We start from the raw sequence: 14,956 nt of genomic DNA, 5'->3' as shown, positions 1-14,956 counted from the left end.
AGAAGGCAGTTCTCAGTTAGTGGTGTATGTAACATGCACTCCGTGTGCCCTAGCACCCTTTTAGCTCTCCTGAACTCTGAACGGAGGGAGAGTTTATATGAGTTGATCTTGTGTTTGGATACATTCAGATAGGACATAGCCAGGAGATGATAAATCTTTCTCATTTCTTAGGTGACTTGTCACAGGACCAGATTAGAAAGTTATTAATTTCTTAAGCACTTGATTCCTTTTGCTGCTTGATTACCCTCCAAACAAACGCAGGGTCTGGCCCTATAAATGGCTCTTGAGAAAGGCTTTAGAATATCTTGGATTTGATGTGTTAACTCCTACACACCTATATCTAGTGATTCTTAACCTAAACTATTTGGGAAGTCATACAATTATTAGAGGAGAGAGCATCAGGAAGTTCTGAAAGCACTTATCTGGAAAGGAAAGGTGAGAGATTTGCTATGATCACAGGATGGAAGGAGCCTCGGGTTATAGTCTTAAGAAACCCGGTTATGAAGGGGTCAAAATCAAATTGTAATATTCCTAATCTTTGGTCGTCTAATGCTCGCTCCAATGCATTTCTTCCCAATTTATTGGGTTGACGTGCCTGCCTAGCTCATTAATGGCATAACTTCTTATCTTGAGTTCTCCACCATGGTAGGTGCATCGAGGATTATAAACTTGGTGTGGATGGACGCTCTTGCCAACTCATCACAGAGACCTGCCCAGAGGGAGGTGACTGCGGGGAAAGCAGGGAGCTTCCCATGAACCAGACCCTCTTTGGGGAGATGTTCTTTGGTTACAACAACCATTCCAAGGAAGTGGCTGCCGGACAGGTGTTGAAAGGAACATTCAGGTGAACCTCATGTATACAGTACTGATTATTCAGGGCTGTTGGCAGATCTTCTCTGAAGAGCTTAACCACTCCGCATAAAGGTGTTTGTTTGTTTTGGGGTTTTTTTTCATATTTGAACATTCCATCCTTTATTATTGTATTCATTACAACATATCATAATTATATTTCATTGGTTGCTCTACTGTACTGAATTCTTTGAGATTAGAAATCTGGTTTTGTTAATTTTTTCCTCAATGCCTATCTTGGCATCTTTTCAATACATGTGTTAGAGCAAGTAAATGTGATATGCCTAAAGGGATAGGTTACATTCTGTGTTAATCCATCTCTGGTGCTTATAACAAAATACCTGGAACTAGTAATTTGTAAGAAAATGAAATTTATTGCTTACAGTTTCAGAGGCTGGGAAGTCCAAAGTCCAGGGAAAACATCTGGTGAGGTGACTCTACGGCAATGCAGGGTGTCACATGGTGAGAATGGCAGAGCAGAGAGAGAGCTAACTCCTTACTCCTTCTCCTTTTAAATTGCTCAGAACCATGCCCATAACCACCATTAAACCATCAATGGATTAATCCATTTACTTGGGCATGGCCCTCATAATCTAATCACCTCTTCAAGGCACCAGCTTTCAATTACCATAATAGGATTTCCCACCCTCTAACACTGTCGCTGTGGGGGTTAAATTTCTAACACATGGAATTTGGGGGACACAATTCAGTCCAAGGCACATTCTCTTCCATAGTCTTCTCCAAGTCTACTACATTCCCACTTCCAGAATTCGAGAGCCATGCTTGCTCTGGGTGAAAGTAACACGTTAAATGACATTTTACTTTGTCCAGGTGCAAACTGCAACATTTTTCATGGAAGCCACCTCAAAATGTTCGAGTTCCATTTGATCTCTGAGTGAAAGAATCAATGTGTGAGTCAATCCAGAGTGACAGCCCGAAGAGTGTGATCCAAGGATCCGGAGGGTCCTTGAGACCCTTTCAGGGAATATTTAAGGTCCTGCCTTTTCGAACTACAGAAAGGCTGGATTTGCTTCACATACTTCAGCCTAAACAATATTTTGCAATAAACTGAATTCAGATGTGAGAATTTAGCTGAATGCTAAGACAGACATTTAAAAAATTTGCAAAAAAATGTAAAATAATGCCACTCACTTCTATAATTTTTCATAAAATATATTAATATTGAGTGGGTTTACTATTGTTATTTTTAAAAGGAATTAATATATTTTTAAAATTTGTTTTAATTTCTAATACAAGCCTGGTAAAAACTGATAAATGTAATTGGGGCCTTACTATAAAGATATAATAAAGCTGCTTGGGACCTGCAATTGTTTTTAAGAGTGTGAAGTGGTCCTATGAACAAAATGTTTTAAACCATTGATTTAGAATATTTCTAGGAAATTCTCAATTTAAACCCTGTCTCTGTACTACCTAGGGCTATTTGAATACTTCCTCAGAACCCAGGGGAAAATGCTTTCCAGGAGATGATGTCAGTGTTATGATATGGACCATTGGTGGATAGTGACAGGGCCTACACTCTTATGAGCATACTGACAGTAAATTTCCAAGCCAGTTCTTGGAGACAGTTGCTTTTTCTGTTACACACAGGAGACATTACAAATATTTCCCCTTTTAGCCCTGCAACTGGTTTGCCAAAGGCAAGAAGTGGGTAGCATAAAGGATCTTGTGGTGGCTGGAGTCTCCACTGCAGGGTAGAAATGAGACAGAGTGTGTCCAGATCTTGTCGAGAGGGTGCCAGGAAGTAGGGATCAGGATGGGAGTGGGCGAAGGATATTCCCTCCCCTTTCAGTAGACCTTTTCAGCTGGTTCCTTTCTCATTGCCCCCAGCCTTCACCCTACCTCCCATCCCATACGTCTTACTCCTGACTTGTATATCGAATGGTGTGCATGGTAAGGTGAACCTTTTGGTCCAAAGAGAATTTTTCCCTGTGTGTTAAAATACAGTTTCCCTCCAAGGAGTGGGGTTCATCTGAACTCAGAAATGAAGGTCTGCCCTGTTTTTAGGCAAAACAACTTTGCTCGTGGTTTAGACCAGCAACTGCCGGATGGTCTTGTGGTGGCCACTGTCCCCCTGGAGAATCAGTGCTTAGAGGAAATCTCGGAGCCCACCCCTGACCCCGACTTCCTGACTGGTGAGTGTGCCTTTCTGCCCTTATTTAACCAGCAAGAAAACAGGCAGCTTCCTATGGTTTCACAAAATCAAGACTCTTGACCTTGCTTATTTTGATTTCTAAGCCAGTGATTTCCTCAATACATGTTAAAAGCTCAGTCATAAAACTGCACACAAGTAGTATTACTTGATAGAAAAATTGTCAATATTATAATCATCTGCAAAATGGTCATGATCATATCTGTTCTTGCTAGTTTCACAGGGAAGCTTTGAAAACAAATGAGATGGTACATGTGCAAAAAGTTCAGAGTTCTAAGTGACCAGGTCAGAGAGGCAGAGAGAGAAGCTAGATTGCTACTGTCACCTAAATGCCTATCATTGCAGCTGTTGGGTTCCCTGGCTAGTACTTACAGAGCACTGAGAGGGAAAAGAAAATCGTAGGGTTTTATTGTCAAATGTCCTTAGGTTTGAATCCCAGCTCTGCTCCTTTGTAGCTATGTGGTATTTAGACAATATAGTCACTCTGGGCCTCATGGTTCTTCATCTTAAGGCAAGGATAATAGTGCCTGCCCCTCCATGTGGTTTGGGGCCCACTGGCATTCTTCCTCTGGGCTCATTACAAACAAAGTATTGGTTGATTGGAAGAGGCAGGAACCTCAGGGTATGCTTCTACTTTCTGTGCCTCCGATGACCCCCAGTTAGCACCTCCTGGGCCAAAGAAGAAACTTAAAGGTGTCCCATGGACTCATGAGAGGGAGCCAGCTGGATTTAGCATCGCTTGCTGGAAGGCTAGACATGAGCTCAATTCCATTGTTGGCTTTGCTCATTTCTCCATTATTCCTCTCCTTGTTTATTATGTGTCTTCCACACTCTGTACATTTCTCCCTGTTTTCCTTCCTTTTCTAAAGAATGGATTGAGCTGAGGATAGGCCTCTTCCAGATATCAAGTAATGTTAACAACTTTAGTTTAGACATGAATGGGGTTAGAAGTGGGTCTTTCTGAGGTCATATAGCATAGTGATTAGTGGCATGGGTTCTGGAGCCCAACAGCCAGGCTTGATTCCTGACTGAATGTGTGATCTGGACACGATACTTAACTTCTCTGTGCCTCAGTTTCTTTTACCATAAAAATGATTATTGTAATACTGTCTTCCTCATAGGATTGATATGAGGAATAAGTAAATTAATACTTGTAAAATTTTTAGAGCAGTTCCTGACAAATAGTAAGATCTATTTTTGTTAAATAAATAAATATTCCAAGAAAGAAAGAAAATGATATGAAAACTACCAAATAGTGTCTTTTCTATAGGAAGAGAAGGAACAAGAGAGAAAACAATTAGACATATTCTGGATCAGCAATAAATCTCTTCAAAATCAGTTGCCCTATGAAAAGCCACACACACACACACACACACACACACACACACACACACACACACACACACACACACACACACACACACACACACACACACACACACCCCAACCCACCCCTTACGAAATAAAAATTCAGTCTCTGGACATATCCCTAAAGCCTACATCTCTAGCATTAGGGAATCTAATTTCCTTGTGTCTATATCATTTGCTCAGAAACACTTCCCGTGTGTGTAAAATGCCTTTTAAAGGAGATGTGAGGTGGCACATTCAAATAGGGTAGGTCATACATCACTAATAAACTACTTGGCTCTGTTTACAGATCCACCAAGCCATCTCACACACACTAACGTGTTGTGATGGGAGGAGATTTTGGTTTAGGAGGATACACAGAACAGTTGTGGGTGTTCCCCGCAGCTTTTTGAGAGGAGTGGGTGGGTAGATCCGAGGAACATCAGAAGAGCACGTGTTTGAAGCCACATGTTTGGGAATAAGGAAGACATGCAAACTTGGTCCTCATCCAGAACAGAAACTTCTTTCCCTCCATGCCCTTGGACCCCTCCCACTTTGGCTTACTGGAGACAAAGGAAGAAAAGGATGTCCAGATGGGACACTTCCCTTCTTCATGGTCCCGAAACAGTGAAGTCTAACATTCCTGACTATGTAGAGGGAACTCTGCTTGACAACTTTTCTTTCTTTTTAATCTATTTTGGTTAAGAAATGGTACCAGTTAGGCCAAGAATATATATTTCTTTGATGTAAGCTGGGATTGGGCTTGTTTTAAAGCCCAGAACAATCAGAAGAATCTATTAAAGGGACCAGATTTTTTCCATATTAACTCTCTAGTTCTGACAACATTTTAATTGTATTTTTCCAGAGAGTCATACAGTGAATCTTATATCATGCCACATTACGTACTGTTAAAGGTCATAATCCCCATAAACCTATAAGCTTAGAGGATTTTAGAGCTAAAGTGATCTTCAGAATCTTCTATATCAGCATTTCCAAGCATAGGGGTTTTTTTTTTCCATGAAAAATCAGGGCTTTATTCATAAATGTTTTCAAATATGTTTTGAAAGACTATATGTAGTATCTCAGCAATTTACAGCACCTTAGCATCATAAAAGGTTCCAAGAAGCCCTGCAGTAAAGAAATCCCTTTCACTTTATTTAACCCAGCAATTCCTAAACCTATTTAACTAGAGAATTCTTTTCACACATAACACCTGTTTCCATCTTGCAGAATTATTGGTTTGAAGAGCACACTGGAAAATACTGATTTTGCTGATGGCTTCCCTCTTCCGCAAAATAATAGTTACAAACTCTGAGCTTCACAGGTCTTTTTGGTGTTACAAACTGTGTAGAAATAAATGAAGACCAACCAAATGAGAACAGGCAAAGGCTATTTATTCACAGCCTGCTACAGCAAGGGAGCCAGCTACCATCACTGACTTTTTGGTAGAGACTCAAAGTCAGGCAGGGGAGTGGGAAAGCTTTATGGTGGAAAAGGGGGGGGGGGGCTTCAGGTCTGCCCATGTAGGAGGCCGTGGACATGAGGAAGCTGTAGCTGGGCTAACTAAAGTGGGCACCCACGTGATGGGTTATGGGTGCATATTTGACTTTCTCTGATTGGACCTAAGTGGGAAGCAGGAACAAAAAGTTAGGAAAGCTGTCAGTTATTAATTAAGTCCTGGTCATTTGGAGCTAATTGTTATAGGGGTTATTGTTTGGTTTCTTGGGACGTTTGCTAGAGATAGTGGTGTGACTTCCTGCAAGTCTGACTTCAAGACAATAGACTGGCTTCCTGAGCTGGTTATTGCAGATTTTGTTTCCTGAGATGGTTGCTAGAGATTGAGGGTCAGAGTTCCATTTTTATACATGGTCTAGCCATCGTCCACTTGTGTATTCAATCTTTCAGGTAAGAAAAAGTAGGGAGTCCAGAGATTGACTAGGAAGTAGAGGAGACTGAGGCCACGTTCACAGGCCTGTTGGGTGCCACAGCCACTAAATCCATTTGAAGATTTAGAACTCTGGGCTCTTTGGAACTTCTTCAGTTTACCCAAAGGAAACAGGCTCTTGGCTTTGGAACTTTGGGATAATATATATCCCTCTCATATTTCAAATAAAACAACAAGAGGAAGCTAGTTTTCTTTTTCTTTCTTTCTTCCTTCCTTCTTTCCTTTTCTTTCTTCATTTCTTCCTCTCTTTAAAGATTACACATAAGGTCTGTTCAGTTAATTTTTTCTTAAGCACAGGTAGGAAAAAATTAATGCTCTTTCTCAAGAAAACGTAGTCAGAGATATTTTGTTTTTAAAAAAGAGTCATTTAGCAGAAATGTATCACAAAATAATAATAAAATAAAACACTAACCCTGACTGCATGTCAAGGGCACACTGAGAAAGAATCATATGACTCAGCTATAAAATCTGTTTCTTTCTTTTTAACTAATGGAAATATTATCTGTGAGTGGGCACAGGAAAGCGTTTCCCAAGCACTAACAGTTAGGTAACTGTTTCCCTATGCATGGCACTCATGCACCTGGTAGCATTGCTGTTTAGCAGTTAAATAATGGAACTCAGTAGTTTGGCTCATCCTGGATGGAGGCAGGACTCTGTCATCCCTATCACCATCACCCCCCAACATCCGTGTTTACTCCTTCATTTTTTTTTCCCTCTGTTGTTCTGGACTAAAACCTAGAAAGTTATAACGATAGCATCAATTAAACAATGTCAAGCGTGCACAGTTAGAGGTGAGGAGAGAGGTGAGGAGGAGGAGGAGGAAGACAACATTTAGAGGCCGTGTATGTGCAAGGTGCTTTATCTGTTCTCAAAGCACTTTTATGTCCATAATTTAATTTTGTTCTCAAAACCTCCCTGTGAAGTAGACAGGATGAATACCATTATCCCCACTTTTCAGATGTGAAAATAGAAACAAATGCAATGCCTTGCCCAAAGTCAGTCAGCTGGTGGGAATCACAGAATGGAAGAGGAAGCAAGAATTATCTCAGCTGGGCTTCTCACCTTTCAGCTGAAACAACTGAGAGCCAGAAGGTCCCCTAGCTAGGTAGCCAGGCAGGGGACACACAGGCTGTGAGAACAAAAAGTTATGGCTATAAAAATGCCTATCACTCCAAAACTGCTTACTGCAGCAAAACAGCCACTCAGAACTCTGGCCTCATTTCTTGCCTCCTTCTTTTCCACTAGGAAATGATTCAATTAAAGGGAGCTTTTTCTGATAAGTTGAAAATAATCTTAATTTATTGGGCTTGCTATTTTTTATAAACAGGCTTTTTGAAACCACAGCAAAGCTGATCAGCTGACATGACTGGAGGACACATGTTGTATTGAACGGTTCTACATAGCACACGCATCTCATGCTCTAGTGAAATGTACCTTTAAGGCATGTGACTGAAGTCTTAAGCTTGTAAAGCCAGAATTTCATTTGTACACTTTTGAAGTTAACATAAAGGTTAGAAGCCAAAGCATGTAGTAGTATGACTGTTGTCACAAAGCCCTAAAAGGAGAACATTTGAAAGAAAAAGTACTGAAAACCCTTTCTTACTTTTCAGGTAACTTATCTTTGATAGCCTCAGATAAAATTTAAGCAATTGATTTACTAAGCACCTTTCCTGACCTTTTTTTCTTTTTGCCTTACCAGTAATTATTCCCATATGATTCACACAGAAATGAAAATTTGGTAATTACTCAGCTAATTTGACAAGGGTTGACAAGCAGCTAATTAATCCTGCCTACTCTTCATCCAGTTTAGGTATTAAATTAGTTGATTTAGCCTGAAGGAAACATGGGTCTAAATGGCAGAATAATTCACTATGTATGTATTATTGCCATTAATTTGTACATACACGCACACAGCCCCTCTAATATATGTGTAGGTATGTATGTATATTGCCATTATATGTGTATGATGTGTATGTGTGTATATATATATTTCCATAACTTATCCATACAGCAAACATTAGGCCTAGAAATGAAGCTAAAATTGGTTTTCTAAACTTAGCAAGGTGATTTTACTTTTGTTTCCTGTGGCCTAATTATTTTGTTTCTGTAGCATTTTATATTTATAGTAATGGCTGGAATTCAAATAGGGTGACATTTTTTTCTCTGAGGTACTCCAGGAAGAACAGCCCATTAATAGCACTTCTAAGAAGCTCCGAGAATGTGTTTATTGAGAGTGACCTTGGACCACTAATTTAGCTTCTCGGCACACCAGTTTTCTCATCAGTAAAAGGGGAATCATAAGTGCCTATTGCAATGCCTGGTGCATAGATGACACTCAATATTTGGGCATCCCTGCTCCTTAGTAATTTAGTCACTCTGACACTGTCCCTTCTCATAAAGAAGAAATAAGCATTATCAGCCTCAGAGCAATTAAAACTTACATACCAAACACAAATCAGTCAAATGAGACAGAAGAATCAATGTTATCACATATGTGAGCTGAGTCAATTACTGCAACCATTAAAGAGAGTAAAACTCTGATGTGTTACAGTAAGTTAGGAATTTAATATAAATTTATTATGGGGTCATGAGTAAGAACTCCAGCCCTGGCCTCAGATACATCTGGAACCCCATCCTGGCTTACCTCGTGTTTTACATACATCCTCTCTGAGCCTCAGTTCCCTCACTTACAAAATGCAAATAATAACACCCATCTCACAAGGATCAAATGGCTTAATATATGCTAAGTGCTTAGCAAAATGCTTGGCACAGAATAACGGTTCCATAGATGGTAGCTGTTGTTACAATTCCAGAAATTCTCTTCATCAAAGAATGCTTTATCATTTTCTCCCAATTACAACCCATAACCTAATCAAGTCAGGTCACATTTTTCGGTTTGGGACTTGTGAATCAATCTTGTGCACTGAGCCTGCATCTCCTCTGTCCCTAGGGATGGTGAACTTCAGTGAAGTGTCCGGATACCCTGTGCTGCAGCACTGGAAGGTCCGGTCTGTGATGTACCACATCAAACTCAACCAAGTGGCCGTCTCTCAGGGTGAGCACTGCCAAGCCATCCCTCTCACCTTCTCCACCCCCACTCCCCACCCCAGGCTGGACTTCCTTTCCATGGAAACAGCCGTTAGTGCCATTGTCGAAGATGCAACCTAAAATATAGCTACTCCATCAGTAACCTATTCACTCAGATTCACCCTTAAGGGCAAATGGCTGGAATTGGATTCTTTTCTAAGTATAGATTAAATTGCAAGTTTTGTCTCAGACTATAAAAGAGATGGAAAGGGCAAGGCCAGAACCAATGAAGATATCATTTTTCCTGGGGTCACCCAGTGTACAGAGAGGTTATGCGAAAGCAGAATTTTTACAAATTGACAGAGTAAAACATTCCAAATGCAAAGATCATAGTTTAGAGATTCTAAGTCAATCAATCAATCAATTGATAAGGAAAAGAGGGCAAGAAAGAGGGGAGAAGGAAAAATAGAAAATGGCTTAAGGTTTCTAAACAGCAAATAAGTGAAATAGATAGATTGAGAAATAAAGAAATGGCTATGATATCTATATCTATATTTGTATCTAGTAAGTTAAGGAGTAGTGAGTTCTAAACTTACTCAGGTTCTTAGGGTCAGCAATAGAGAGGTGGAGCTTTAGGGCCAACAGAAGGAAGATAAATGGTAGAGGACAGATAGAAGGTTATGGAGAGAAGTGAGACATGTACTCCCAAAGGATAAAGCTTTCTGCACAGACAAAGATAATGCATTAAGGAGATAGAACATTTCCATAAGACACCTATCAGAACTTTTTTTAACACAAAAGAGTTTGTGGCAAGAAGGGATTGGGATGGGGAGCTTATTGAAGGAAACTCTGCTGGTGTAGAACATCTAGAGAGAACCAAGCTACTCTTCATTCTAGGAAAACATGGCAGTAGAGACTGTACCCCGTTCAAATACACAGTTTACACCCAGCACAGTTGCTGGGCCTATTAGAGGTTAACAATCTCTGTTGCCACGTGCCTGTCAAAGTCACCAGTGTCACAGTGATGTGGACCTCAGGCACTTGTGGTCTCATGTCTGGGCTAGCCTCCACCTTGCCGTGATGAGACACAGGCAGGTAGAAAGGAAGGCTATGTAAAGCGGGCCAGATACAGGCGGTATTAGATTTGGAAAATCTACTACAGGCCATCTTTCCAACGAGTATAATCCTCTTAAATAGAAACAGCAAACCCACGGAGATTTGCTGAGGAGGAGGATGGGGAAGCAAGCAGTTTCTTTCTTCCATTCGTCATTTTCCAGTCCTCTTACTTTTGATTTTCTGAAATAAGATATAAGCAGTATATTAGTTATTAGTGAATTTTCTTTCTTCCTTTGTCTTCCCATTGCCAATTTCTATATCTGAAGACAATACTCTGCAAACTTTTTTTGGTTTTATGTTGTGGCCTGGTGCATACACACACTCCCACATACACACAACAGAAGTTTCACGAAGCGATACGTCATCTTATGATGCGAAATGTTCTCTGCTGGTATTTGTGTTTTTATTTTAAACTATGCTATTCTTTTTCATTTTTTCCCCCAAATGCTATTATTTGAGCTCATTAAATTGATTTAATTCCATGACCTATCATTTGAAAAAAAGCACTGACTTAAGGCAGGCAGGGGTGGAGATTTGGCAATATGCTGCTTAATTCGCACAAAGTAAGCAGCACAGGCAACTGGCTTAAAAGATACCCATTTAGGAACTGAAACACCTGATTTAACTAAATGGAAATATTCCCCTGATAGTTCCAGCCAGCTCTCCAGCATGACTTCGGGCCACACAAGTATTCCACATTTGGGGCTGAATTACCTAGGAGTCCACATACCTGAACTGTGACCCCTCACTCTTATTCTTGGGTGATGTTTCTCCATAGCCCTCAGCAACGCTCTCCACTCCCTGGATGGGGCTACATCTCGTGCAGATTTTGTGTCCTTGTTGGACCAGTTTGGCAACCATTACATCCAGGAAGCTGTCTATGGCTTTGAGGAGTCCTGTTCTATCTGGTACCCCAACAAACAGGTCCAGCGACGACTCTGGCTGGAGTATGAAGACATCAGCAAAGGTGAGTGAGTGGCATGCAGGTGCAGCTGCCTGTGTACAGTAGGGCCAAATGTAAGGAGTCTGTAAGGAAAGAACGAGTTTAGATTTTCCCTCAATGCTCTATGCCCATCCTTAAAATTTCCAAGGTTGGGTTGCTAAAACCAAATCTCAAAATGAGGGGAATTTTAGATGCAGGATGGGGTCAAAACTGTATGGTTACTGTGTTAGTTATCATACAGAGAGTCCTCTAAAGGTTTTCACCCCCCGCCGTTCATTCTACTGCTATGGCAGCAGCAAAGTATCAGACTGCTCTTCTGGAGTGGGAGAGAAAGAGGACAGTGTTTCTGTCTCTGTCACTCCATCTTGCCTCCAACAGTCCCAACGCTGCCCGGCATCCCCTTACAGCTACTACATAGTAAACCCCTTCATACTCCATCCTGCCCTATATTTAGGCTCATTTTTCCTCCTGCTTTGTGTTTAAGAGAATCTCTAATGGCCCCAACTGTTTATATAGCTCTGGATAACAGCCTCACAAATAAATCCTTGTCCATTGTCCTCAAAGCAAGTTACATTCAGCCCAAGTAAGTATAAGAAATTGAAATTTTTCAAACTTCCTGAATTGTCCTTCTAGTATAGTAGGAGTACTGGTCAGTATATTTGTACTCTGATCAACCAAGACGACTTTAGAATTGCCATTCGTGGAATTTCTTCTGATCTTATCCACATGGCATTCTGATGAGGCCATGTTGTGGATATGTGACCCACTAAAGGGCAAGTGATGAATTAGCACAGTGAAAACTCAAGAAATGGGTAATCTTAAGACTCAATGTTCACGGGTTCCTCTGAGACAGGGGACCCTCCCCTGCCAGCAGGACTGCCATGGGAACAAATGTGCCCCTGTAGCTGAGATGCTCTTGGTTCTCTGAGCTCCATACAAATTCCTGTTGTGCCTTGCTCAAGAGGTAGCAGAGCCAAGATAGCTTCTGTTCTCACTGGGCACTTTGTCCTGGAAGCAAGAGATCTGTGTCTGGGCTACAGTTGCTGCAGGAATCTCCCCCAAGCCCTGATTCCTCTAAACTCAGAGACACAACCACAAGCTTCTGGTATCCCTTCAAACTTCAGGTTCTTAACTTTGTTCTGATTCCAGTTTGCCAAGAGAGCAGTGTGATGTAAGCAATTGTAGATAATACCAGTTCCAGTTGGCAAAGCTTTCTTATGTTTCCATGCCAGAGTCTGGGGGCTGAAGCAAAAGGCTGAATCCTCTTCTATTTCTGCTTGCCAGTGGTTCAAGGATTGCCAGGGCCTGGGATTTCTGGGAAATAAGTTTGACCTTACCCAGAGCTCCTGGTTCTAAAACTTGCTTCTGTCTCAACTATTGCAGTGTCCTTAAGGTTAAACACTGAGCCCAATGGGGAAGGTTGTCCATGGCCTTGGCATTGTGTCCTACCTCTCTTGATCTCAAGCCTCCCTTGCCTCTCAGTCTTTTTGTAGTTTTGCTACAGTCCAACTACTGACTTTAGTTCTTTGAAATATGATTTATATAACTCCTTGCTTGTTATTGATCTTAAAAGATACTCAAACATCTTAGTATGCTACTTTGATCTCTGTCAATTGTCCATGTCTACCACTCTCTATTTCTGAGCCTTACCTCTGAGTTATAGGGTTTATCTGTTTTGCTGTTCGATATCGTTCTGACTCATAAATATTTTTCTCCTCCCTAGGTACTTATTCTTTTATTCCAAAACCCTGCATGAGGGCATGCTACTGACTAAGAATGATAAGTGCATAGGACACAGGAAGATGTTTTTCTACTCTTCTGCACTTTGAGAGAATAAATGTAGAGTGGGACTTTACATTAGGAGTGACAGGTGTGCTGAGAAGGCTATACCTACCATGACATGCAGGTGACACTTTTTTTGGACTTGAGTCTTTTGATTGTATGTTCTTGCCTGCTCTAACTTTAAAACTCTCCTAGTGGAAAGGGTTTCCCTGTTCTTTACTTCTGCACTTATGACCAGATACCCAGAATTGCTTATGGATTGAGTAGGAAAGGAGGTTCATCAGAGTGAAATGAAGTGGGAATAGCACAAGGGCTGGCAATCTAGAGTCAGCCAGGGGATTTTGCTTTAGTCGGTTCCTTATCTGGACCACATCTCTGATGCCCTCGGTGGTTCCCCAGTTATGATAGTGTATGGATCCTTACGAGTCCTCCTTTATGTGGGAAGTGTTCTCAGTTTAAGCATTTGGGTAAAGAATCTCCTCTTTTCTCTACAGAATTACAAAATTCTTATGCGTAGGTTCCATGCCTTACAGTAGGTTCCAACTGTTTATTGTTGCTGCTGTCAGTGATGGTGGCAAGGGTGGTGGTAACAATGGAAAAAGCCCCTCTGATGTGGTGATTTCCCCATGGGTTCTATTATACACACGTAACATGCTTCAGTTATGCCTGGCTGATGAAATTTAGAGATGGATATTTTTGGCTATGTCTTTAAAGGCAGACTTCCATTCCACAGGCATGTTTTGTCACACTGCCACTAGGTGGTTTGGCCAGACCAGCATTTAGGACCTGTCTCTAGGTAAGTCTGATGGAAGCCTGTGAAAAATATACTTCTATTTCTAATCATCTAAGATTAGCTTCTATGCCTTAAATTTTTCTTGTAGAGCAAATAAAGGCTGGAAGAAATACAACTTCCCAACCTCCACTGTCCACACATCTAAACTTACTTACATCTTCCCCCATCGTCCTTTGCCCTCCTGTCTCAGAAAGCGTCATGGGTTCCTCCTCTCAGCTAACGTCCCGCCGGGGCACGGGCTCTTCCTCTCTGCTTAGTCACAGACCTCACGCATCCGTTTTTCTCTTTCTTTTTAATCTGCACAATCTCTCCAGCCACTGAGTTCTTTCTTCCCCAACCTGTATCTCCTAAAAAATAATCTTTTAATAAGCATGTGACCTTTTTTACTACTTTTTCCTTTCAATACATTACCACTGAATTTCTTGAAAGAGTGGTTTATGCATCTTTACTTCCTCTACCCCATTTCATTCTTCAAATGATTGCTTCAAATGTGGAGTAGAGTGGCTTAACCCCACAGCACTGGAGAAGGACATCGAGGGGTTCTCAATCAGAGGGTCCCCAATATCTATTGAGACCCTTCCATCTTCTCCGCTGAAGAATTTGTCTCTCTTGGAGAGGTCTGCCTCCTCGAAAATTCTCTCTTCCCTTAGTGCCCCTAGTGCTATTCTGTCCAGATTCTCTTCATAAATCTTTGGCTTTTATTTCTCCTCTTTTTACCCTTACTGCTCGAAGGAAATCATTTACATTTTGGTCGTTTTCCAGGATTTCATCCTTACTGTGTCTCCTCTTCACTGTTCCTGGGTGTTGCTTTCACATCTGCCTCAACCTACACATCTAAACCTCCCCTTTTCCCTGAGGTTCAAAGCCGCATTTGTTCCTGAGTGTTTAGCATTTCTACCTGGAGATTCCACAGGCTCCTCGATGATCAATATCTCTTTTCTCTCCCTTATAACACTCGTAGATTCATGAACTCCATTGATGGGT

General features: G+C 41.2%; 1 protein-coding gene across 2 annotated transcripts in view; it reads left to right on the top strand.

Moving 5' to 3' along the window:
- The window catches only part of ASTN1 (astrotactin 1), a 294,586-nt gene that overhangs the window by 210,213 nt on the left and 69,417 nt on the right, over positions 1-14,956 (top strand). For both annotated transcript variants that reach the window (XM_063106058.1, XM_063106057.1), the window contains exons 13-16: positions 650-844; positions 2,875-3,002; positions 9,262-9,366; positions 11,233-11,421. In XM_063106058.1, coding sequence (XP_062962128.1) covers positions 650-844; positions 2,875-3,002; positions 9,262-9,366; positions 11,233-11,421 — 617 coding nt within the window. The remainder of the gene's footprint in view (positions 1-649; positions 845-2,874; positions 3,003-9,261; positions 9,367-11,232; positions 11,422-14,956) is intronic.

The sequence above is a fragment of the Cynocephalus volans genome, chromosome 8, assembly GCF_027409185.1.
Source record: "Cynocephalus volans isolate mCynVol1 chromosome 8, mCynVol1.pri, whole genome shotgun sequence".
NCBI lineage: Eukaryota > Metazoa > Chordata > Mammalia > Dermoptera > Cynocephalidae > Cynocephalus > Cynocephalus volans.
The sequence above is the reverse complement of the archived record's forward strand: the minus strand, read 5'-3'. Positions and strand labels throughout refer to the sequence as shown.